At 39.0% G+C, this 25,390-nt stretch overlaps 1 protein-coding gene across 3 annotated transcripts in view; it reads right to left on the bottom strand.

Annotated features, from left to right (window-relative positions):
- Positions 1-25,390, bottom strand: part of erbb4b (erb-b2 receptor tyrosine kinase 4b) — a 275,547-nt gene that overhangs the window by 55,217 nt on the left and 194,940 nt on the right. For all 3 annotated transcript variants that reach the window (XM_086219925.1, XM_086219926.1, XM_086219924.1), the window contains exons 6-14: positions 21,663-21,781; positions 20,940-21,081; positions 19,329-19,442; positions 18,976-19,102; positions 18,039-18,112; positions 13,822-13,912; positions 9,569-9,768; positions 4,657-4,789; positions 1,466-1,559 (exon numbers count right to left, since the gene is read on the bottom strand). In XM_086219925.1, the coding sequence (XP_086076051.1) occupies positions 1,466-1,559; positions 4,657-4,789; positions 9,569-9,768; positions 13,822-13,912; positions 18,039-18,112; positions 18,976-19,102; positions 19,329-19,442; positions 20,940-21,081; positions 21,663-21,781 (1,094 nt within the window). The remainder of the gene's footprint in view (positions 1-1,465; positions 1,560-4,656; positions 4,790-9,568; positions 9,769-13,821; positions 13,913-18,038; positions 18,113-18,975; positions 19,103-19,328; positions 19,443-20,939; positions 21,082-21,662; positions 21,782-25,390) is intronic.

The following is a 25,390-nucleotide window of genomic DNA, read 5'->3' on the forward strand; positions in this document are numbered from 1 at the left end:
CATGCTTACTTTGACCTCAGCATGCTCCTACACAAATACAACAATGGTTTAGGAAAAAAGAAGTCATGTTTTAAAAAGGGGGTGTGGCAGGACAAGCAACATGTTTCCTGTGTCTTCCATCTGTCACTAATCATTCCTCTCTATCAAACATTAAGATAAGCTTTTCAGAGCAGACTCAGGGTCAGGGGCCTGATGTGGCAGGAGAGGCAAATAATGCAGATGGAAATGAAGGTCAGAGATGTTTTTTTTTTTTCCCCCTCCATTCTTTCTTTCCTGTAAGGTGCAATCAAATCTATCAAAAAAAAAAACCTCTCTAAGAGCTTGTAGCGCAACTGTTGGTGAGAGAGAACTAGAGAAATTCGCTTTTATAACAGCAAGAAACAAAACAAAAGCCACAATTACATTTAGTGAATGATCTTAAAAGATCTAATGACTTTACCTGAGTGAGTGGACTTATAAATGTACGTGCACGCACAAACACAGCACATTAGCATGCACAGTAATGCTGATCAGAGCTAAACAATCAGTTGTACCTTTGAGTCAGAACATGAGACATAATCGATGGCAAAGCTGAGAGGTGCCCTTTGACTGTTAATACAATAATTAATCATAGTCTAAGATGACCACAGGGAATGTCTGCATCTTCAAGTAATTTGCTCTGCGGTGAGTGAAGCGATGCGCCGACAATGGGTGGAGCCAACACAATCATTTCAGCTGATAACCGATTTTGAGGCTGCAGACTATTTTTCTGATACATGCAAGAAGGTGGGAAATGCTTACTAAGTTTTGCCTTTCTTTTTTTCAATAAAAGAAGGTAAAATTGATGATGGGGGGAAAAAAATCACTTGCAAAAATGTTGGCAAGCATATCTTCTCTTTTTCCTTGCCAGAAGGAGACCATATTGTAGATTCCTGGGAAGTGTAAATTTAATCCAGCATAGAAGGAAATTGATGTTTATAGAACCTGGCTGTTATCAACCAACACTGACCTCATCGTTCAAGATGTAACATGTTCTTAAGAGTTTCAGCTAGTAGTATCAGCTCTGAGGAGCCAAATAAAGTCAGCAAAAGTGGAAAAAGTGAATGTTAGATTTCAGTTGGCCTCAACCAATACCAATGAACTGGTCTATAAGGTTTATCAATTAAGTTAACTTTTAAAAAACTGAATCAAATTTAGTTGTATTTGATGGAAATCAGCCTTCTCGTGTTGATCTTCTGTTAACTGTCACGTTATGTACCAGATTATAATGGTTAGCCTGTGTTTACCTTTACAACAGATAAAGTGCCCATGATTTTTCAAGAGAGGAAAAAAATGACACATTGTGAGTTGTTATTTTAGATAGAAGTAAAAATAAAGGAAATGTTCCCATAAATGCTGTTTCTTCTAACCAGAGAAGACAGATATAGACATATGTGAGTAAGATGAATACGTCAGCCTGCCTCTGTCTCTAGTATAAAAAGCTTACCGGACCATTGCAGGTCAAAGATTCACCGTCAGCTCGCTCACATTGGGCATCGCACTCCACACACACTGACCCGTTGGCATACTCTCGAATATCCCTGAGAGACAAGTAGGAATGAAAGGGAGGGAGGGTTGAGTACAGGGAGATATAGGGGTGAAAGTAAAGAGAGGGAGAAGAATATTATACAGTAGACACAAATGTATTCAGCTGCTGAACTCAATCAAACTCAACCTGTAGGTTTCTGCAATGAATCTGTAATAATGCTCAGAATGTATTTCAGACAGCTCTCATTGGAAATACGCCATTTCTAACACACACACACACACACACACAGACACAGACACACACACACACACACACACACACACACACACACACACACAAATACACACACTTGTCATATTGCTGCTAATGGTTGAACCACGACCAGTCAGGAGGTTGATGCAGTTAAAAGGGGCATTATCTACAAGGGATGCTGTGTTTTTGAAAATCAATTAAACGCCTTGTTACTCATTTTCTTCGTTCCACTCACAACTGCTAAGATGCTTCGCAAAGTCATTAAATTTGACCACAGTGTGACTGGATTGGCCCTTTGCCTTTGTCGCTGGAGTACAAGGAGAATGAGTTTTGGGTACTTCTCTTTTAGCCTTGGAGGAAAACCCAGTGTTCCATCGTCCCAGTGGGATCTAAATCAAATTAGTATTAATAATGCTTCATCTGCTTCATAAAACAGTCCAGGAGGCAGGGGAGGTGAGCCTTTGTCCGCGTCTGTGCTGGGTGAAATAATAAATGCTGCAGTGTAGCGGAGCATATCACTGATCCTTAAGACTTATAAGCTTGTGGCTGATATGCAGTACCCTTGTGTTCTGCCTCCCTGTATTTCTTGTCTTTTATAGTACCAAAATAAAACAACATATTTACAATAAATGATGACTCAGGTGGTTTTATTCATTGACCATGTTTAGGGTTCTAATTGATCATAGGGGTAAAAATACTTCTTATTCTTGAGTGAGATAATCATGACTGAAAAATGCGAAATGGCTGCAATTGTTGCAACAAAGTAAAGGGTGGTTGTTTTTGCCGCAGAGCAAAAAAAAAAAAAAAAAAGAGTTCCAAAAGATACAGACGTGTCCAAACAAATCTAAAGGAGAAGGGATGCTGGGAAATCTCGGGGGAGGCGAGTTGTCGCAGGGAGACAACAGCATAAACATGAGCGCTTTCGTAGACTACGTTTAAGGAACAGGAACAAGCTAAGTTGTAGCTTGTTGTGCTACACAGAGATGAAAACACTCCCGTACTGCTGTACACTGCCAGATACTGTATGTTAAGGACAGTAGTACTAACATGAAATGGTTGATCTCCATCACCTCTTTCACAAAGGCTGGTTATAGCATTCCCGCTCAATATCAGAGAGTAACATAATTATTTAAAAATACTATGAACTGCCCCAATTTGATGTTTAAAAGCAATTCAGGCTTTTGTTATCGTATCTTTGACACGCAAGTTTTAATTACTCCTTGTAAAGAGTGAAAAGTTGATGCGTAATTATTTAATTCAGTAAAATCCATCCTGAAAAATCCTTTCAGGGTGCAATATTTTTATAATTTACACAATCAAAAATCAAGGCAGAAGATAAGCAGATCTATATTTACAGGTATATTAAAGAAGAATGTGACCTAGAAAAACAATGTGAGGCCAGACATACATCCACTCGACCAGTGGAAAGAGTACAAAGTGACCTGCAGGGAACATAGTTGTCTTTCAAATATTTGTACCCTTTCAGGTACACAGTGGGAGCTCTAATTTTCAGTATGCACACATGAAAATCCGTAGTTAAAAATTCAGCCTGGAGGAGTTTAAATTTCACCTTAGATTTTTATTTTGAACATCCATATCGCTCCTCAGGCTTTCATAGAGTTGTCTGTTACATTTCTACCTGAAACCCATTTCCAACAGTTTGAAGGGCACCGGAGCCAAAACTGGAGCAGGTGAAGGTGCAGATAGAAAGAAAAAAGATATACAAACATAAGACATGAACTGTATCAAGTGTGAATCCTGAAACACACAGTGAGGGGATGTTCAGTGGGGGAGGGGTGCCGGTTTTATTCACTGAAGCTGAAGGCGGTGCTGAAGGTGGTGCTGGCGTGCAGGTGGACAGGTAGGCACGGCGTGGCCCCGTGCGCAAGCAGTGACTGTGACACGCAGTGACACGCCTAGCCCCCCTGCCCTAACAACTCCTTTGCTCCTTCTCCATTCTAGCGCAGCCACCATTTGAAGTAACATTCAAGGAGTTCTGCAAGGTGAACTACTGAATCTATATTGTTCGACATCACATGAACATGTGTGTTGATCCTTTTAATCAGTTGCATCTATGGCATAAGGATTATGGTCCCCTTATGGATTCCGTAGCTGACGGTCTCACTGAACAGGAATGTCTGGTTGTGACACTAACAAAATTGAACATAATAGCCTGTCCATATTATGTTTATTTTGTGCAGTGGATGGTGTAGACCAATCAATCTATTCATTAGGATAACTGACATTTTAATTAAGGAAATACCATCTTGTTTGGATTATCTTGCTGGATTATTATTTGTTCAAATTGATTCCGGGGTGCGAGAGAGAGAGGAAGAGAGAGAGTGAGTGAGAGAGAGAGAGAGAGAGAGAGACGGGCCACAGGGTGAACTAGATTGAGAGAGATGCACTGCTCTGTCAATTCATAAGCCTTTTTCAATAGACACCTACAATACAGTGTCTATTTATTTGGCAGGTTTCAAGCTAATGAAATTGTCCAAGATGTCTGATGTACTTGTGCTGCATCTCTTGGGGCTTTTGGAAAATCTCAAGCACACACTTCTGCTTACACACAGGCCATCAGGTGAGTAGGAGGGCCTTCAAGACAGCACACAGTGGTTAAACTGTGTGTTTGTGCTCACTCCCCAGAGGTTAACGCTCTAGCTTGTAAAAGAATGAATGTGAAACTGGACTTGGCGTACCAAAAAAAGTACAATTATTAAACATGCATTGCAGATCAGATGCTTGAGCGCCACATATTTGTCAGGCTAAGAGCAAGACTGGAATCCAACCTAAGATCACGCATCCATTATTCCACTTAGAACTCTGATATCTACTGGTTTATTCTGACATGAGAACGCTGCATTGATGTTATCTGTGCACGTGCTTGCATAACTCACCCATCATAGAGGTTGCAGGTCTCCACACAGACACGTCCACGGCTGAAGTCTCTACAGGAGAGACATTGGTCTGGGCCAGGACCCCAACACCCTGCATCTGAACACAGCGGGTCGCACACCATGTGTTCCTTGGCTGCTCGGAACACACACACACACACACGCACACACACACACACACACACACACACACACACGAGGAGCATCATAATAAAAATAATTAATAATTTATCTACACCTATACAGAAAGCAAGTGTGCTTTGATATATTAATTAGTGCAGACACAAAAAAAGGCAAAAATAGCATCACCTCAATATAATGCAGTCCAATTTAACACCACTGCAAACTACAACTTCAGTTATAAGATTCAATGAGTACATGCCTGACAGAGTCAAGTCAAAACTTAACATTATTATCTTCATAAAGATTGAATATATGGCAGAGCTTCATGTATCACACTCGTGCAGGTACTTTCTATCAGGTGGCCAGTGAGTGTGAACTCACCAGACACAGAAATAATTGTCCATATGCATGAAATGAAAGACTGTCTACTCATATGCTCCATTTGTATCCAGTCTATAGCTGAACATCTTGAAACATCCCATCAAAATTACAGCATGAGTTAAACTCGTATCTGTGCTGGAAGAACAAATCCATGAACTGAATGCAGACTTAACACACAAATAATGGCACAAGGTAAAATCAGCAGTGGTTTACAGCATTGATGCCAGATAATCCAAGTGCAGGTAAATCAGCATTTAGACTTCTTGTGTTGAGCCGGAGGTTCCTGACACCAGCTAGGACTTTTTGCGGAATTGATCTTCATCTAAGCTCAAGTTCCTGCATGCTATATGGTTCACAAAAAGGGAGCTACGCTACTTCATTATAAAACTGCTGAGCCAACAATGACGAAGCTCTAGAGGGAGCCAGACGTTACCTGCAGGTGCCACTCAGACAAGTCATTTTGTTTGAAGGGGAGATGAAAAAGTCTCTATTCATTCGAGGGATTTGAGTAGCTCGGCACTATTTGAATCACGTACATTCAAGGTTTCCTATTGATTTCAATTTAAAAATATCAGTCTGCGCTTTCAGTGTTCAAATTTGATGGACATGTAAGGTCATACCTGCACATACCCAGTGATATTGGTTGTTTGGATAACCATTTAAAGCCACTTCGATGCTGGATACACTTGCATTGTTACTAAAAGAAAATGACCCCCTCTTCCCTCCCTAAGAGCAATCTATAAGATGTTCTTTTCATTTCTCATAAGCCATTGCATCCACCACATCAATCTATCCCATCCACATATTTTTTTGATACTCTTTATGTCTCTTTTGTCCCCCTTTTTTGTCACTTCTAAAAGATTGGAACATCTGAGAGTATTGCATTGACAAAATGGAGTGCTGAAGAAACACAGTGACAGCACTACAAACACACAGGGAACTTTTATCATCCCATCTGTGTCTGAAATGGGTTTTCCCCTTTTTAGTGGATTTTAAAAGACTACACCAGCATAACCCCTTCCCTCCTCTCGTCTCCCCTCTGACATGTTCATCCCAAATCCCGTACCCACCCCCCCCACCCCACACACACACACTGCCACCACTACTACCCCCCACTAGTTTTGAGGTCCTGTACAAATGTAAGCCAGGGGCTATGCTTCAGAGTCACACATAGTCATGTTCAGAATGCTTAAAAATGCAGACAGAAGGATGCAGATAAGTGGATAAAACAGAAATCAAGTGTCCCTTTTGAGGTTAGCGGATGAAAGCATTGCCTGTATTTTAAAGAGGAAAAAAAAACACCTCTGTTGGGCTTCCAGCACTGTCGGTAAACTGGCCAGGCAGAGGGAAGAAAAGATGGATGGATAGGTGCTGTCAAAAGATGAAAAATACCATAGAAGAGGAGAGGTCGGATTGTGTTTTAACTACACAGCATTTATGAGATCAAAAAGATTCAGCTTCAGATATTTCAGGCAGGAGTGGAAAACAAATGCTGAAAGCTGACAGCTGATTGTTTGAGTCACATAGAAGGCAGGAAGACATCAGCACTGTTGATGAAAAGGAAGAAAAAGAGTGAAAAATAGTCCTGACAGCTGAGGAAATGACCCCTGCCCCGTACGGCACAGCAACAGCGCGTGTAGATTCAGGATAGCTCATATAATCATTTAGAAGAATTCAGCAAACAGGTAATATGTAATTCAAAATGAAAGATCTTCAAAATCCTAATCAAATGCAATTTATTTAAATATGTGTGTATCTTTTTTCAGGAAAGAAACTCAAAACTTTACATTTAAAAGAGTTTTATCGTCATCATTGGATGATACACCAGTCACACAACTGAAAATTGTAATTAAATATTTTGCCTGAGAATGTTGAGGGGAGAATTATAATGCACTCTCTAGCTCCCTTCTGAAGGGAGTTTGTCAACAAAATAAAATCAATCCATTTCTGTGAGGAAGTTGAGTCATCCAAGATGCTGTTATCCAAGAAGGGAGCAATCAAAGGAAGACCGACGTCTGTTGCTTCAACAAGCCAGAACTACTGAAAAACCACCTAGGACCCTCCAGTCAGTGAGAACTCAAGAAGACCCACAGATGATGAGTGAAGCAGCCACACTTGAGTCCAGCTGCCCTTGATTCAACCCTCCATGAGAGCATTAGGTTATCCTCTTTTAGATATAAAACAGACTGATGAAAAATCCCCAAACTCTAATTTATTGATAGTAAAAACAGCGGAGTTAGCTGGTGAGTATATATTCATATACTGACTTGATTCAGTCAGCAGACCATCGCAGGAATGAGTCCTTAAACCAGGGCATAGGTTTTTGGTTAGATGCCTGAATTGAGGTCTGTGGTTAACACCAACTTAAGATATTTTAAAGAGTTCTTTTACAGCATTTGTAAAGTCGCGTTTTTGTGATTTAAAAAATAGCTAAGTGAAACTACAGTTTGTTGAGGACATGGAGCTTAGAAACAAAAGCATGGAGTTAGTTATGGCGAGGTGTCATGAAGTGTCAGTGGACTACTTTGTTTTAAGCATAATGTTAGGATTGTACTTCTAAGGACTACATTTAGCGTAGGCTTCAAAAATGTCTCATCAACTTCAGCGTGCTGCAGATATTTTTTCCCGCAATAATTCTAAACCCAGTGTCCATTGACGCCTGGTTAAGGGAACCCAACACCCAACTCCTGGGTTGAAATTGAAATTATTAATGTTGTGGCACTCTGGAGTTACTGACCAATAAGTGTAAATTGTCTAACAGTGATGTCGTTATTAATAGTTATGATATTGCTGTAATACTTGAACTACTTGCATTCTCAAATAAATAAATGTCCTTTAAGGATGCAGAATTGTCCTTTTACTCTCTCTCTCTCACTCTCTCTCTCTCTGTCTCTTTCTCTCACAACCATACAGGACATACACACTCCAATGCACACATGCAAAGCCATGTCAAGGAGAGCAGAGTATGACCCAAAGTCTTCAAAATCACTCAAGTGTGCATGTGTGTGTGTGTGTGTGTGTGTGTGTGTGTGTGTGTGTCCTCCTAGGGGGAAGGAGCACATGAACAGTAAAAAGGGGCCAACTCAATAATGCAAATACTGCCTAATTAATGAACAGTATACATAAATTAATAATGTCTTAATACTTGCGCCAGCGATATAATAAAAGCTCCACCATTTTTAGAACCAGATTTCTGTCTCATCATTTCAGTTATTCTCCTAAATTCATTTGGCAAATTGTTGCATTACCTGAATGGTTCCATTTATTATTGTACTTTTTTTATTTATCTATTTAGATCCGTCTAAATTAGTGACACAATAGCTTCCCCTTAAATGCACCAACGACATAAAATATATCTCTTTCTGTGATACGTCTGTGTTGCCTTCACAGTAGAGTAATGTTTTTTTTAAATGCTGATCTGCTGACACTGAAACCAAGACATAAACTTGCCTTATCAGATGCTAAAAATAATCACTTGGCTTTGAAGCTTGAACATTGATCCAACAATCGGAGCTTTGTCCACCACTGATTTAGTGTCAAGTCTGAGACACGTCAGGTATCTGAGCACATATTTCACCCATAATCTTTCAATCAGTGGGCTTTTTGTCTCCATATAAACAAGATTTCAGTCGTTAAACAATCACACAAGAAAGAACTCGAGACCTGGAATAAATCAAATATCATCCAACACTTAAAGCTAATTAAAGTGCTTTGGTATCCTGATAGTCATTGACTGAAAAAGTCACTCGTCAAGGTTATCTTGCATCAGAGTCTTAAAAAATGGTTTGATGTACTGTTTTTATAACCAGCCAACAGTTGCAGTTGAGAGACGTTTTCATCATCTCAAGGCTTCTGGACTTCGTGAGCATTTTTACTTCAGGCCAAGTGTCACTCCCAGTTGCTGTTGTGTGGATAGATTTGTATAAAACAGCTGATCAAACCACGCTGGGTTGTGCTTGTTCAGCCTTCGGTTTAGGAATCTGGTTCTGGATATTCAGGAGATAAAACCATGCACAGTTTGCTGGATACCTATTTTCACACGTCACTCTCTGAAAAAAAAAACAGTTTCATTTTTATAAGTGGAAATAAGAACATGGATGTGAGACATAAAGGTTCCTAATGCGTGTGATTTTGTATTTCAAATCAAAATTGCTAATTTCAGATCAGTGCAGACATGTAATAACATAAAGCTTCTTTCTTCTGCAAAGGCCATCACATTTGTGTTTATCAAGATCTAGAAACATGTATTTCTAAGTTTTCTTTTCTTTTAAGTTCTGCAAGCGAATGCTTAAATGTTGCAGAGTGAAACATGGGACACTGGAATGAATTAGTGCTCGTCTTGGCAACCGAGAAGTGAGGCAAACTACTATTGGCGGTATTCCATTTTTGAATTCTCTGGTTTTTGACTTACAACACTCCTGAGGGCCTCGGTTGTTGCGGATCAAAACCTTCTGGTTCGCAGCACGGAACAGTCTTGTCCAGTTGACAGTGTTGTAGTAGCAAAGCTGGCTGTTTTCTGCGATGTGGACATTCCCGGCACTGATCTCTCGTAGAGACTGAAGCTGCAGCGATAAGATGCCATGCTGCTTTAGCACCAGCAGGGAGATCCCACTGAGAGGAAAGAATGGGTAGAGGTGGGAGGAAAAGCGAGCCAGACAGAAATATTGGAAGAGCAGGGGCAGAAGGGGATGGGAAAAAACAGCACCATTTGATTAAAACATCATTTATTTACACTGATATCATAAATATTTCATCGTAGTAAAAAAGAAGAAAAAAAGAATCTATAAATTACTATCCTTTATAGAAAAATAGCGTACAGTTTTTCCGTGTAGGTCCAGAAGTCAAACATAATCTATCATCCTTTACTGCACAGGTTATATTATAATAACACCATGAAATGATTTAAAACAACTTTGGCCACAAGAAATATATGGCAAGAAGAAAGGAAGAAAGAAGGAAAAAGAGAGAGATTTTGAGTCAGGATTTTTTGTCACTCAGGAGTTTGATAAAAAATGACAAAATGATTGTTAGTCATGTCATCATGTGACCTATTTATTGTGGTTGCGTGACTCAATGACTCAACATCAGTCTATAATTAGAGTCAAAAAGCTAACTACCTTTTTTTTTTTTTTTTTTTTTTAGATAAAAGTACTGTGGAATACAGCATTTAGTACATTGTATATCAGTGGAGTAACTACCTTTATCCTGATAATAGAGGTTTTGATCTGAAAGTTGTCAAAGACCACATCATACAGCAGTTGTTAGGGGAGAAACAGTAAGTGATAGGCTTTTGCTGAAAAAAATATGATTGCTAGACTTTTCCCCCGGATGAACAATGCTGCAGATTTTGGTTGTTCATCTGAGACAAATTTAAGACAGCAAGATACACAATGTGTGAAGGTGGATTGTTCATGTTGTTCTACACTGGAAAAGTAAAGGTCACATGTGAAAGCTGCTTGGTCCAAGGAAGCAACAGAATTGTGAAAATGATTCTTTATGCAAAATAAACAAACACATTTTTGTTTCTTTCCCTTAACCTTTATAGCAATTACACATATGGCATAGCTTAAGCTCCCCCTCCACTGCACCATGTAGTTAGTAAATCTAGTTAGTGAAGTTTCACAATAAAGGTATAGAACACAATATTTCAGACTGCTCCTGTTACAAATACTGATGTTTAAAAGGGCTCATTACTTGTTACTATATTTATTATCCGCAGTCACCAAATTTGGTGGTTTGACATCTAAAACGTTTCAATTAGTTGAAGTTTTACCAGAATTTTTCTTGAACAAAGAATGATAAAGAAATGCTGTGTGCATGATGTCAGACATTTTGGTGGCAGTCATTGGTCTGCTTCTGTCACATGATCAGAGGAACCAATACCAGTCGTACACAACTGAGGCTTCTGTGTAGGTTTGACAATATGGCCAGTTTGTTTCAGGGGTGGTCAGTCCTTCCATAATGTGAATTCTGGGTTATTAAATATTTATCTTCAATTTATTCTAGAGGTCCAAGTTATATTTTTATTTAAAGGGTGCAATGACCGGTGGAATCATCACTGCACAACACACACCTACAATGACAAGAGCAGCAGCTAATGGGAAACCCCATTGACTGCTCCACCGATGGCAACAAACCACTGTAACTGTGCTGGCCCTCTGGTCAAGCCAAAAATGATTTTAATGTTCAACACTGAGAAAAAACAAAGAATGTGAAGCGAGTAGAAACATTCCAATTCAGCCTTAAATTGAAGATATGATCATTAAACAGCTGAAGTGAGATAAAGGCTGTCAGCAGAAACTTCACAGGAGTCCTGGAGCACATGGATGGAGGCGGCAAACTTTGTCAAAGAACAAACATTTCGACATTGTGTGTATCTTCATCAGAGTCGTGAGATTAAGGCTGCCAAAACACATAACGAGTTGCAGCAGCTGTAGTAATAAAAAGTACACACTGAGCTTCAAACTTAAAAATGTCAGCTAATTTGCTTTCATTAATTCCTTCCTTTATTCCGTCCATCTTCTCTCGCTTCCTTAGCAGGATGGACTACGGGGTAAGTGTAGGCACATTCTTGCACTATGGCCTGCTGTTTCCATCTTAAGGCGGATGACACACAAGTGCACGTACACGACTCATGCACACACTCAAGCACAGAGACGCACTGCATCACTTAATCAGCGGCAGCGCAGAGAGGTTGTTGCCATCTAAATATCACAGGACCACTGGCAATAATCACTTACACTGCAGTAATGAATTATTATGTTCTATCAGGTGGGTTATAACAAAGACGCTGGTTTTGTAAATGTCACTTCAGAGACGTTCAGTACCAACTAATATTTGTCATAGTTCTCACAAAAACAACAGATTGCAGTAGGAAAAATTCAAATGCATCTTACAGATGGATAAACAATCAGACTGCATTTATTATTGATTTTTATTAAAAATATATGCTGAAAAGAATGTTGTAATTATGACGCATGACTGATAACATATGGTTATGGTCTGACTGTATTAAAGGACAAACCACTTTATCAAATTATGTTTTGGTTTGATTAAGCACCCCGGATCACTGTCTCAGTTAAAAACTGATAAACTCAACACTTCACGACTTTAATTGATGTCAATAATCAGTTCCATGCAGTTGTGCAATGACTGCTTATTTTTTCTCCAGGGAAAGTCAAAAGATGGCTCATTTTGATGTCATAAACCTCACAGCTACTGGAGACATTGGTTTACATCTGAGATCTTCTATGTCTGCCTTGATTTGGTGCCATGGTTTTTTTTTTTTAAGGTTTTAGTTGCCTAGCAACACATTTATTGCAGATAGTCAACAGCTTACTGCTTTCTGGGGTTTCCCCAAAGCCTTGAAAACCACAGTAATCAAGCCACTTAAAAAATAAATCTGCCATGCTGCAGGCTTATATCAAACCTGCCTTTTAATCTAGGTAATTCAGCAATGTTCTGGCAGGAAATAACTATTTTGACATTTTCCAGTCAGAATGTAGACCTCCACTTCAAAGTACCGAGACTGCTCCCATCAAGGTTCTATTAAACACAGCAATAATTATGGTAAGGTCTCTGCCCTCATGTTGCTTGAACTTACCATTGCATTCTGATCATGTAAAAGACAGACTTAAACATTGGTTTGGTCTCCCTTTGAAGGTCCTGGATGGAGCTGGATCTGGTCCTACCTTCAATACCAAAACCATTATATTTTAATTGCCATCTGTCCATTAGGGCCCTCCCATTTAAATGAGGAGTTCCACAAGGCTCCATTCTTAGAACTTTAATGCTCACCACACTGACAAAACAGTTTCATAATGTTGGACTATAAAATAATTTACAAAAATACAGTTTCTGTGACAGCATATTAAATTTATGTTTTACAATGTTGGCATATTTTCCCAAAGGAGTGTCACAACATAAAAATAATTTGCAATTGCACTCCTCGGATATTGAAATTCTGTTTTCATCTATAAGGCATATTTTGACACATTTTAGACCACAAAAGTATTAAAGTTTGTTACCTAGCTCAAAAAGAAAACAATACATCCTCCTTTCATAAGATATATAATGTACACTATTCATTACTATATAGTGTACTATTCATTTAACTCTTCTGGGTTATACCAGTATTTAGACCATCATGTTTATAAATGGGATGGACTGAATTGCCCCAGTTTAGTAGAATGTACTATATATTGACGACTTCACTGACTCAATCCTAGCTCAATGCACTTTTAAAACAAACTCAGTCGTATACATGCTGGATTGGGGATTTTTTCACACATAATTGTACAAACTTTATGTTAAGGTAAACTTTTTAAAGTTTTTTTTTAAGTTGAATTACTTTTCATTCTATTTCACTTGTACACAAAACTTGAAGCTTAAAGAAAAGCACAATGCAGTGGAAGTAATTACAGTAGGATTACTGTTATCGTATCATATTCATATTTATATGTTTCTTACTTATTGTGTATCTACTTATTGGTTTTTTTTATACTGTTGTCCTTTGTTGTAATATATTTCACTGCACGTTGTGCAATGTATGATGTGTAACTGACGAATAAAGCTCATTGATTTGATTTGACGAGTACAAGAAAGAAACAATCCCAGTCTAAAATATCCAATAGAAACAAAGGAATTCTGCTCTCATGTACGTACCTGTACAAAGCTCTTCCCCCAATAGTTGCCAGGTTGCTGAAAACACTCAGGTCTGTCATGTTGTCAGGCCAAGACTGGATGTTCAGAAAGCCTAAATGGAGACACAGACACGTACATGCACAGGTTATAATGAGTCAACTTCCCTGACAGACCAGAATACGCCTGTCATATTCTCTGGTTCACACAGCGACAAGGATAAATGAGTAAAGAAACCTGCTTTCTCGATGGAATTAATGACATTCCAGAACTATAGTAACCACTCCACCTGGGTCTCATCATAATAAAAGCCAGCAAGCCTATGCAATCGCTACCGGAGTGTTTGGTACCATCTTTAAGGTTTATATACCGGTAATCAAAATTTTTGCATTTAGTTTAAGCTATCTTCCTCTCAACTGTTTAATCATTTACAAGATTAAATGAAGAGCTGAGCGGATGGCTGTGGCTCATTTAGGATTTTCAATAATGGATTTAGAAATATGAAATATTTAGTGGAGGTTGGTAGGGGTACAATTCCCAAGCCTATATCTGAGGACAAACATAATGATTGGATGAGGGAGTGAGACCTGAGAAATATGTACAGCAAGTGGAATAATAGATAAATATAATTAGCATCAAAAGAAAACACAGTGTCCTGTAGTATTACCTTAAAGGAACATAAAATGAGAGCGAACAGAGTGAGATAGAGCGTAAGAGAAATGTTATTGTTCAGATGGGCAGCATGGTACATTATCAAATCAATGAACAGTATCTGACTCCATTATACTAAGCTGCATACTTTCTTCCCACAGGATGCATAATGTTGTTTATTCAGGCAAGGCTGGATGTTGGTGAGGGTCAAGCAGAGTAAAGCGCTGCTCATTTTTTTTTAACTAGAGAGCAGTAACCTTCAACAGCAGCTTTATCAGTTTGTGGACATTGTTTTGTTTGTTATGTCGATCCCAGCTGAGCAGCAACGTGGTAGGGGTAAACGCTTATTAACAGAGTTTGATGAGGAGATGAGGAGCAAAACTCATGTAACTGTGAAGAATCTCACATCAGATGATACTAATTAACATGAGCTGAATTTGATACACGTTCTTGCACAGTTGTCAATGCCTCTTATGCACGAGGATCATCTTAAACAGGCAGAAAAAGGTATTCGTGTATACATGTTTTTGACTAAATATCATTAGTACGACCATTTCTTTTAACCGTTTGCCAAGAAGTCAACAGCTGCACATCAGATGGATCGGATTAGTCATAAATGAAATATTCTATAGAACTTATATGCCATGTAAGATTCACATAAAAAGATCTTAGCATCTCTATTGCGTTACTGGAGGATGGAAGTGGTCTTGGTATGGACTGGGGAACGAGGGGCTCAAATATATAGCTTGGTGGGAAATAATGAAGTTCCTCATATGCGATCACCTGGATCTTGTAGCAGAGGTACATGGAGAGACAGATACATTTTTAGCATGGTGCTTGTCGACTGATTGTCTTAATGGAAAAAGCAGCAGCACAGATGCACTTGAATCCTCTGCCATAGTGCTCTTTCGGAGGGTGGGTGTGCGCTTCATCATCAAGGTAACAAGCCACTTCTTTCTGCACACTTACCTGTGCTAATGAAATACAGGGCTAACAGCAGGTGTACCTGAACAAGGTAGGTACATATTGTCTTCTAACAATGTCAAAACTTACAGGTGTCTAAATTTGGAGCAAGTGTTGAATTTCCAAACTTTATTTTTAACTTTTCTGATCTCGTCACGAAGAAATGGCTGGACTTCAAATTAAAGCTGAGTTTGAAGCCTGGCTAATGCGTACTGAGTGCTCGTGTAATAATGTAATAGTTATGAGAACTCATGGGTCAGAATGTGAATATTTTCACTGTAATTGCAGCTTTGCTTGTTCTGTTATTTTCCTTAACTGTGGTAAGGACCTCCACTGCAGTTGAAAATCTATTATGGCTTCAGGGAGGCACATCATTGAACTGGCTGATGTGTTCCTTCATTATGACAAACAAGGACACGGTAGTTCACGTTGAGTTGTACACTACGGACTGTTCCCTGCTCGTAAATGCTCACTGATGCGTTAAATGTGTATTAATCTGAGGGTGAATTTAGCTGCCTGCAAGTGCATTGTTTTCTTACTCCTTCCTATGGAATATGCAGAAGTGTTTATTTCATTTCAAAAGTCAAAATGTGTCGTTGTGATCAATTCTATAGGATTCATGGCTTCTGCAGACATGATAGCCTGCAGCAGTCAGAATTTAGAAAGTTTTGTCATTTTACATGAATAATGACTTTTATTTAAAAAAAGGAGAATGATGTTCCAGAGTGATCCATGCATTACAGTACATCTGATATGATATACATAGAATATAAACATCCTCGCCTTTGTTTGCAGGCACAGTTGTGATGGGGAAACAGAATATTTTGCTCTCCGTTCTGCATTTTCACCTTTTTACCTTCCTTAATGAGGGATTTTGTGTGAAAAATGTGAAGTGAAAAGATCAAGTACGTCAGCAGGTTGAAGTTGATGTTCTGGTTGAGTACATTAATGTACGTGGCAAATTACAGAGTGGAGACACTTTGGAAAGCAGAATATGAGCTCGCAAGCAAAGGTTAAGAACGCTGAAGTTGTGGTGATTACAGTCTGAGTTGTAACACTGAGGAACCCACTTACATTAATTTGCAAAGATCATTTTGAGTAAATCGTCAACTCTTTGGTTAGGACCTGACCTGGAAATATGTTTCTGACGATGTTATAAAAGATAGGGAAGAATAACAGGAATAAGAAATGAACAGGAGGGGAAAAGCTGCTGTGTGTAGGATGAAAGCTATTCTTCTACACAGCTCATTTGAAAGCAGGAGCAATGCCACTTATGACCTCCGGGTCATGAGAGGCAGGTTGGCTGCTCACGTTGTCTTGACAGCTCAGAGAGATGACAAGCTGAGCAGACACACACACACATCTGTGTTTCATTTTGCAATCATTCACCCCACCCACCCCCATCTCCCTAAAAAAAAAAACTAAAAAAAAAAAAACAACCTTAGAATTCCAATTTTCCTCGTTTCAATTTACATTACGATATTACCGCTCATCCTGGGAAATCAGATTTTTATCAGTCACACATAAGATGCATTTAGAGGCAAATAGACTCGGGGCCGGATTAGCAGAGCAAACTTGAGGGACAGAATGCAAATTTAGCTGTGCATTTCATACATTTTAAAATCACATTGTGAAAGAAACGTGTGATTTACTAAAATTGAAGCTGATTATGCAATTAATGAATGACTCTCTAACCGCGCCAAAAGAGTTCAGTGTACAGTTTGGCCTTGTTTTTGTCTGATTATCACTTCTTTGTAGTTCTTTCCCCTTTTGCTGTCTGTTTTCTCTGCTTCTTTTTGTCTTCAGAAATAACCTCCAACAGTCTTAATTCTCTTGAACTGTAACAAATTATAGGCTTATCTTAGCAGAGAGGTTTGCTCTTAATCACATTTGGATTTTGTGGACTAATGTGAACACTACAACAGAGGAAATGAAAGCCTCTGAATTTATCCTGTGACATTATTTTGTTCATGTATTTACTCCCCTGTATACTACCATATATATATATAAAATTATATATATATATGTGTGTGTGTTTGTGTGTGTATCAGTCAGTCTGTACTATATTTGGTACATCATCGTACGTAATTGTCTGTTTTTTTAAGGAGAGTTGAATACACCGTTCATAAGACTTCTATCTCTTAACTTATGGCAACATTTTCTAATTTAATGAGGAACTGTCAGCTCCATCACAGATACAAGCTGTCTTTCGGATGGTGCTGTCAAATATCTAGGATGGAAGGATGACAGTATACATGGATCTTAGGAGAAAAGGTGCCATAGAGGAGCTGAAGGATTAATGATGCGCACAGCATGTTTTCTTCATGGTGCATAAAGGGAGAACTGGGACTCGTTGGGACTCAATGCTGGGGACTCCCCAAGGGAGAAGCAGTGGAGAGACGGAGGAGACTGAAAGACTCATCTGATATTCATCTTATGCTTCAGTGTCTGTGCTTGGTGTGGACAGTCTCTGGAGGGGTGGGGGTGAAGTAGCAAACATGCATAGCGCACGTCACATAGCATGAAAGTGCAAGAAAAGAGATATTGGTGAGATTGCATTTTCTTTCATACTCGTATGTTTGTTTGGAGGCAGATGTTTCTTTGGATGTGCACGAGTTCGAACTCACCTGTTATCTCCCGCACGGTGCGGAACACACTGAGTTTGTCTGGGTCCAAAGCTTCGATGTTGTGATAGGCATCCCTGTGAATCACAATAAGATCAGAACAACTCAAACAAAACTTTTTTTCTTTTCGAGAATGCGGAAGTGATGCACTAAGAATCCTCTTAATAACAGCAAAGGGAAGAGAAATTAACTTAGCCAGACGTAGAAATGGGCGAATTAGAGTATCAGATCAAAGAGTTGAGTCAAAGTGTCCTCTTTCTCGTTGAGATTCACACAATCACTTGCATGCATACATACAAGTAATTTGTATATGTCCTCAACGGTCACACACTACCTCTCACACATCAAATCCTTTTTCACTCTTCAGAGTCATTTGCAGGCATGTATATTCTCTATACCGGCACTCTTCTCCCTCTCAATGCAGCTGACACTCTGATCTCTCGCAATTTGCATTAATAACGCGGAAGAAGAAGAGACGGAAAAAAAAATGTCACTGTGATTATTTGCGTCATGTTTGGACCCAATGGGATTCATGTTGAATGCAGTAGTTTGAAGTTTTGATATTAAGGGTGAAAAAAATATCCAGCGTGTGGTAAATTATTATCTATGATATGCATATTCAAAACATTCATCATCATGAGTAATTGAAAATGCCAACAGTTGCTAACTATCATCTCACCTCATAAACTCAATTTCAAACCACACTGTGGCCAATGGAGATTAAAATCAAAATATACAAGGTAATTTCATTTCAATTATGATGTCAGCAGATTTCGTCTGGTTTTTGGGATCTCTTATATTCTAATATGATGAGCGGATATTCATTTTAATGCTGTTAATCCTTGATCTTTTCAACAAAAAGAACACAAACCCAAACAGGAATATATTTGCGGTATTGTGCCAATCATTCTTAAAGAGTTGAATGTTTTTCAAACCTCACCCTTTGATTCCGGTGATGAGAAAGACCAGGTTTCCATTGATTTTGGTGCAGTTGACAAATTTGTCGATATTGCTTGAATCCACTGTTTGAGCTGTCTGCAGACTTGCTGTACCGATGCCATCACACGCTGCAAAACATGGCAGCACGTCAAAACGCTTTGATTCAAACATGAACACGCAGATGATAATATAAAAACATGGACGCCCTCTGTTATTCAAAGTATTTCCCAAAAAATAAAACAACAAATCCTTTCATGACTTTATTTCGCTGGGCCTTCTGATGACTAAGACAAACCAAAACTGAAAAGAAGACCAACTCTTTCATTTCCTGTATCTTCAATGCATTTGGTTCACCTTTTGGACAGATGTCAGTACATGGAATGCACATCTTAATGCGGTTCTCCTCCACCTCCATCTTGTTACTTGGGCACGCTCTCACACAGGAGCTATGGTCCACCACAAAGTTATCTAAAAAAAATAAAATAATTCACTGTAAATGTCAAATACAGATGGAACCTGTTTGTCACACAAGAACACACTACAATAAGTGGCACTTTGTCAATCCCCCCCAAAAAAGAAGTGCTGAAAGGAACTTTGTTTCACGTTGCCTGAGTTATAGTAGTACAGTATTGGCACTGAAATACTTCATTACCACAGTATTAATTGTAATTTCCCCTTTATTAACTTGAATATAACTTGTGTTAACCACAAACACAGCAAATAACATTGTGTTAGATTAAGAACTGGATAAACCGTCCAGACCACACGAACGATTCATCCCAACAGGAATTGTCTTGTACCTGTCTGGAGAACAATGTTAAGTGCCAAAAATAGCAAAAACCAGCTGATTTAAAAGAATTTTACAAATGACAAACACCCGTTGAGGCAGGCTAGTAAGAAATTATGGGAGCAAAATAGGCCCAAAACTCCAACCCGTCGACTGGTTGTTTTTGGCCTTGCGTGTCTTGCCTCATCTGTGACACCCCCGTAATCTCTGAGCCCCGCCAAGTCCACTTCCAGCAAATCCTTCAGACCCTAAACTCTCATTTTAAAAGGCAATAAAAATACGCTGAGTGATCTGGACACATTCAAGTGAAGCGTTACTATCACAGTTTTAACACCGTCAAGAAAAGCAGAGCATCTGATTTGTTTGGTGTTGCTTCATGTGGAAGTAGTGTGAAATATATGAGCTGTGGATCAAGCTGGTCATATTATCCTGTAGAAAATCATAGCTGGATGCAAGAAAAGATAAAAAACACAATTTACTGATGAATTAAGGACATGTTAAAGCTGAACCACAGGTGGGAGGCGCACCAGGCAGTCCCTGACACCGATAATGAATGGTCCATATTGACAATTCTGTTAGGGCTTTAAACGCCAGTGCCACATTTGAGCAGGTCTCACATTGAAAGTGGCTCTTCAGTAAGGTGGGCTATTCCTTGTGACATAGTTTTATGAGATTTGTGCAGGCAGGTGACAAGTACTATCTGCAGTCATCCTTAACACCAACATGGCACATGAATCTCCTCTCCTCTCCTCCTCTCTCCTCTCCTCTCCTGGATGAGATTGCAATTTGAGTCTGATGGAAAGAGTAACAAGTTCTGACCCTTTTGTGGAAGTGAATGCTAAGAACTGCTGGCAGAGGGGATGGAGCAGCTGTTTTACTGCATCAAAGTCTGACGTTGCAGATTTTCTTCAGATACTTTTTATTTTATTTTGATGCCATCAGATGTCCTACAAGTGCCTTGAAAGCCTTTGCCATTTAAATATGAATCCTTTATATGTTCAATAAAATCTTTTTTGTGAATGTACAAAAACACTTTGTGTTACGATTTTAAAAACCTGTAAAGTCAAGGTCGACTGGTTTGAAGCTAATAATACCTGGAGGAAAAGTACCATCACAAGTATCATGCAGTAGTAAGACAGTGTGTTCGAGTGTGTTGGCGTCCAGGTGTTGAGACTCACGGGGACACTTTTTGACGCAGAAGGCTCCGTAAGTGTACTTAGCTCTGGGGTTGTGCTCCAGTTGGAAGGTGGTGGGGTTGTAGACAAATGGCTGGGGGCACTGGGTCACACATGCCCCACTGTCATTGAAGTTTGTGCAAGCCTGCAGGTGCATGAGCACACACAAACACACACAAATATACTAGCATAAGGCATAAGTAACACTTCACAAAACAGATTACAAAGCATCCCCGCCCAGTTGTTACACCGTAACTGTTTTTTGGTAACTAATTCAATTCAACGTGATTCGTAGGTAATAGATCAATTCTAAAACTTGATAAGAATGTATGTTTTTCCTACTCCTTTGTGACATTTACTAATGTTTCTTTTGTATGCTTAATTTATGTTTGTTTTTGTTCTTCTTTTGATTTTCTTAGAATTAGGATCACCACCACCACATAAGGCATTAAGAGACTGAATTCAATGTGTGTATTTCCCTCTCCAGCACAGAGATTGAGTGGAATATTTGCCACATGAGATGAAATTTAACATTAACAGTCATAGTGCAGAGAAAAATCCTCAGAGGGGGTAAAAACTCACAGGTCAGTGTTTCATGTTTGTTAAAAAAAAAGGAAACCTGAGAGTTTGGTTTGATCATTGAAGTTTTGCACATTAACAACAAGCTCAGATGTTCTTTTCCTGCAGGATTCTGTAGTGTGTGTGTGTGTGTGTGTGCTCACTTACAAAGCAGTCTGTGTCCTTTGGTCCAAAGCAGCCACCTGCACACTCACGGTGGCAGCAGTCACTCACATAGGGACCGAAACAACGACCATCACACTGCTCTGCACACACCGTCCTAGTTACTGTGGGATGACAGATGTAGAGAAGATAGAGCGAGCAAAAAATTGTAAGAAAAAATTACAACAAAAATAAACAAAATGTAGACATTTTTCCTGTATGCAATATAGGACTTAATCCACGGTTCTTTTGTGCAAAAATGCTTTGTCATTATAATATGAGTCCTCAGTTGTGTGTGAGCCAAATTAAGTGGGCATTTTCCAAATTCCTTTTTGGACAATTCCCTTTTTGTGTCTGTGGGCAGTGGTTGTCCTGCTGAGATGTGCTGGATAAACCCTGAGTGTCAAAGTAACTGTGAAAGAAACCCAATTGATTTGGCTAAATCGGATTAATGAATCCCCATATAAGCTTTGGCTTAAGGTGGGAGTGTGCGCTTCCACAGAATAAAGAGCGAATTACTAAAAAGAGGGGATATCTCTATCGGCTTGATCAAGAGTGGGGACAATGCCAGCAACAAAGAAGGTAAGTAGTGACTGCAAATTTATTGTAAATTTAAGAACAAGCAAAGAGAGTGACTGAAAATATACAAAAGTCATTTCTTATAGAGCTGTTCTCTTTTAGTTCAATTCAATTTATCTTCCACTCCAGCAATATACTGTATATAAAATGGGTGATAAGTACCAAAGCTAAAGCTTCTGAATGATTCAAATTGGAATGAAATAAATTTAAAAAGCTTCCATGCGTAATGTTGGCAGAGTATACCCTCTTTCACATTCACCCACCGCAGTGAGTACTGAGTACTTCAAACGTACATGTTTTTTTGGTGAAGTAATGCTTTAAGACTCCAGCAAAAAAAATATTTTTAGTCTCTGACTGAGGCCTTATCTCACGCATATTACGAGCCACAAGCTGAGTGATGTGTGGTTGCCTTCTGTCGCTAATAAGTTCAGCGGTTAACACACATGCGGTACGAAGAGTAGCTACTCAAAGTGTCAATGAGCTGCGCACCCTGTTATTACTGTTCACTTGACTAAGGTGATGGGTCACTGTCAGAAAACCCTCCAGACCTTTGACTGATGCGCCTTATCAACAGCTAAGCTAAGTTAGCTAACCGGCGGTTCCCTCACTACTTCGGTCCAGGAAACCAAACAGGCTGGGGAAGGCAAAACAAATCTATTCAGATTCCAAAAACACCACTATGATCTATCAAGCAGATAAATATTGATGCTTGAGTTCCTAATAATTGTGACCAAGGTCAACATTTTTGTTGTGTTTGCTCATACTCGTGTGTGATAGGGAGGTTTCCTCTCTGTTCTCGCTCCTTCGAGGTTCTCTAGCTGTTTGTGACGAGGAAAAATCGTCTCCTATCTGATTGAGTGCGCCGCCATCCCATCATGGCGACTGCCTGTCCACCCTGTCTTCACATCTCTGTCAGTCATCTATGTAGTTGCATGTCTGTTATTCTCCTTGATTCCTGACAGACGCACACAAGCCGCTACCCTGACAGATACGACACAAAGCTGATATGTCAGCCTTGGGATTCACAGTCGAGCAGGAAACGCTAAATTAGTAGGCACTGAGGATGATAAAGCGGTGACATTTATAGAGGTAACAGATGAGTACACTTGCTGCTAGGGTTTGTTTAAGTATGCACATGTTAAGTTGTTTGTGTTTGAGGACAATATGTGCAATATGTACATATTTGCATATTTATTTGCAATTAATTCCAAATACTACTGCCAATGATGTCATTTTACCCCCAGGGACCAACAATTTATAATTTGCTTTCAACACCATCCCAAACCTCCTCCGTCTTCAAAGGGCAGGATCCATTTAAGTTCCCTTCCCTTTGAAAACTTAATAGTGCCTGTGTTCCCTTCTTGATTTTGAATAATCACTCTCATTTTACAACTGAGGATTATAAAAAAATGAGTTGTTTTTACAAGTTTAAGAGCAGCTCAAAAGCAAATTTGGACGCATCCTGATGGAAATGTTTACTGCCTGCCTAAAGTTTTTATTATATTGGTGGATCTATCGATCCCAAACCTGTGGGTCATTGGGAGGTTGTTGTTTACCTTCAATGAAATATGTTTTGTTTTTAACTGCTTTAGGGGTGTTTTTCTTCTCATATTCTTGCACTTTTTGTGTTAGGGGTTTATTTGAATTTACCTTGACTGCAGATGGAATGTAGAAATGTGACAAATGTAACTGTAGAACACTATCATCATGAAGTGATGTTGTAAAGATCACTTTTTATTCTTTTTTTTTTTAAATGAGGTTTTCTTCATTGTATTTGTTTCTTTCCAGTCTGGTCTATCTGCACAATAAAAAGAAATGTGATCGAAAAAATTGAAAGAAATAAAGAAAGAAAGAAAGAAAGATCCATATCAGATCTTGTGATTTTATCTGCAAGCGGATCAAATCAAAGTACCTGCTTCAAAACAGTTCACTGTAATATTTCTAATCAAAGCTTTTCATGAGCAAGAACATGGATTATTGAAATTTAATTTTTAGTGCACACTAATTTCGCCCTATATTCACATCAGCTGATGATAATATATTAAACACACATATTACTGACCATGAAATCATGTGTTGACACAGTCATTCCGCCCAATGCTACACAATCATCGTGCGCACACAGCAGGTTTTATGTTTCCACTTGCACGCAGCAGTGACGAGATAGTGCAGTGCAGTGACAGACAGCCCACCAAACACACACTCAAACACATACACCCAACATCAGTAAGGTGAAGTGTGGCATCCCATTAAAGGTGCCTGGGCTGAAACAAAATGGCCTACTCTACTCTAAAGACACTTTGTCAAATAAATGGCCTTGCTGAGAGAGAGAGAGAGAGAGAGAGAGAGAGAGAGAGACAACGTTGTTGATCAGTTTCACTTTAAACTTCCATTTTGAGGGGAAAAAAAGAGAGAAGGAAAAAAAAAACTCTAGTCATAACAAATACAAAAGGAATTCATCTCATAAAATATGCCTGGAAGCTTCCATTTTAACAGACTGTGAACCGCAACATCAGTCACAAGAACCGCTGCGTCTCACTTCCAATTTACATGTGCAACAATGAGTTTCAAAATGAACTAAAGATGGGAAAACATTGACTTTATTTATCGTGTGAAATTTGCCTTTGACTACATGTAAATTTCTCCATGATGAGATGCAACAAGTGAACCTGGATGCATGTTTTGTCTGAGTAAACCTTAAATGTACGCCTGATTATTGGCTGGTTGGAGTTAATTTGTGCTTCCTCTATTAATAGATCCTTTTTGAGAAACATTATCAGCAGAGTGCAGCAAATGGATTATGGGTGTGTGAAATGTAAACCATATCTGGCTGCATTAAAAACACAATAAATGTGTGTGACGTTGTGGACAGTTGCGATTTTTCTATGAAATGTGGTTGTGTCTGCTGTTGTTACAGCGCTTACACTCTTCGGATGTTACATGTGCAACTCTGAGTTACAGAACTTCTGTCCTGGGAATAGTGTTTTTCACTTCTACTTTAGTGTTGTCAACATTAAAAAATCCTTTTTTGTTGTTGATTTTGAGACAGTTAAATAATTATTCATGAAAATGTCACATTATTCATCTTTGAAGTTGCTTTTTCACTTTTTTTTCTCCTTTTTTTCATTTCGTGGACTTCAGTGCATTGAAATTAA

This window comes from Aulostomus chinensis, chromosome 12 (assembly GCF_037954235.1).
Source record: "Aulostomus chinensis isolate RoL2024-O1b breed Wild chromosome 12, RoL_Achi_v1.0, whole genome shotgun sequence".
Taxonomy (NCBI): domain Eukaryota; kingdom Metazoa; phylum Chordata; class Actinopteri; order Syngnathiformes; family Aulostomidae; genus Aulostomus; species Aulostomus chinensis.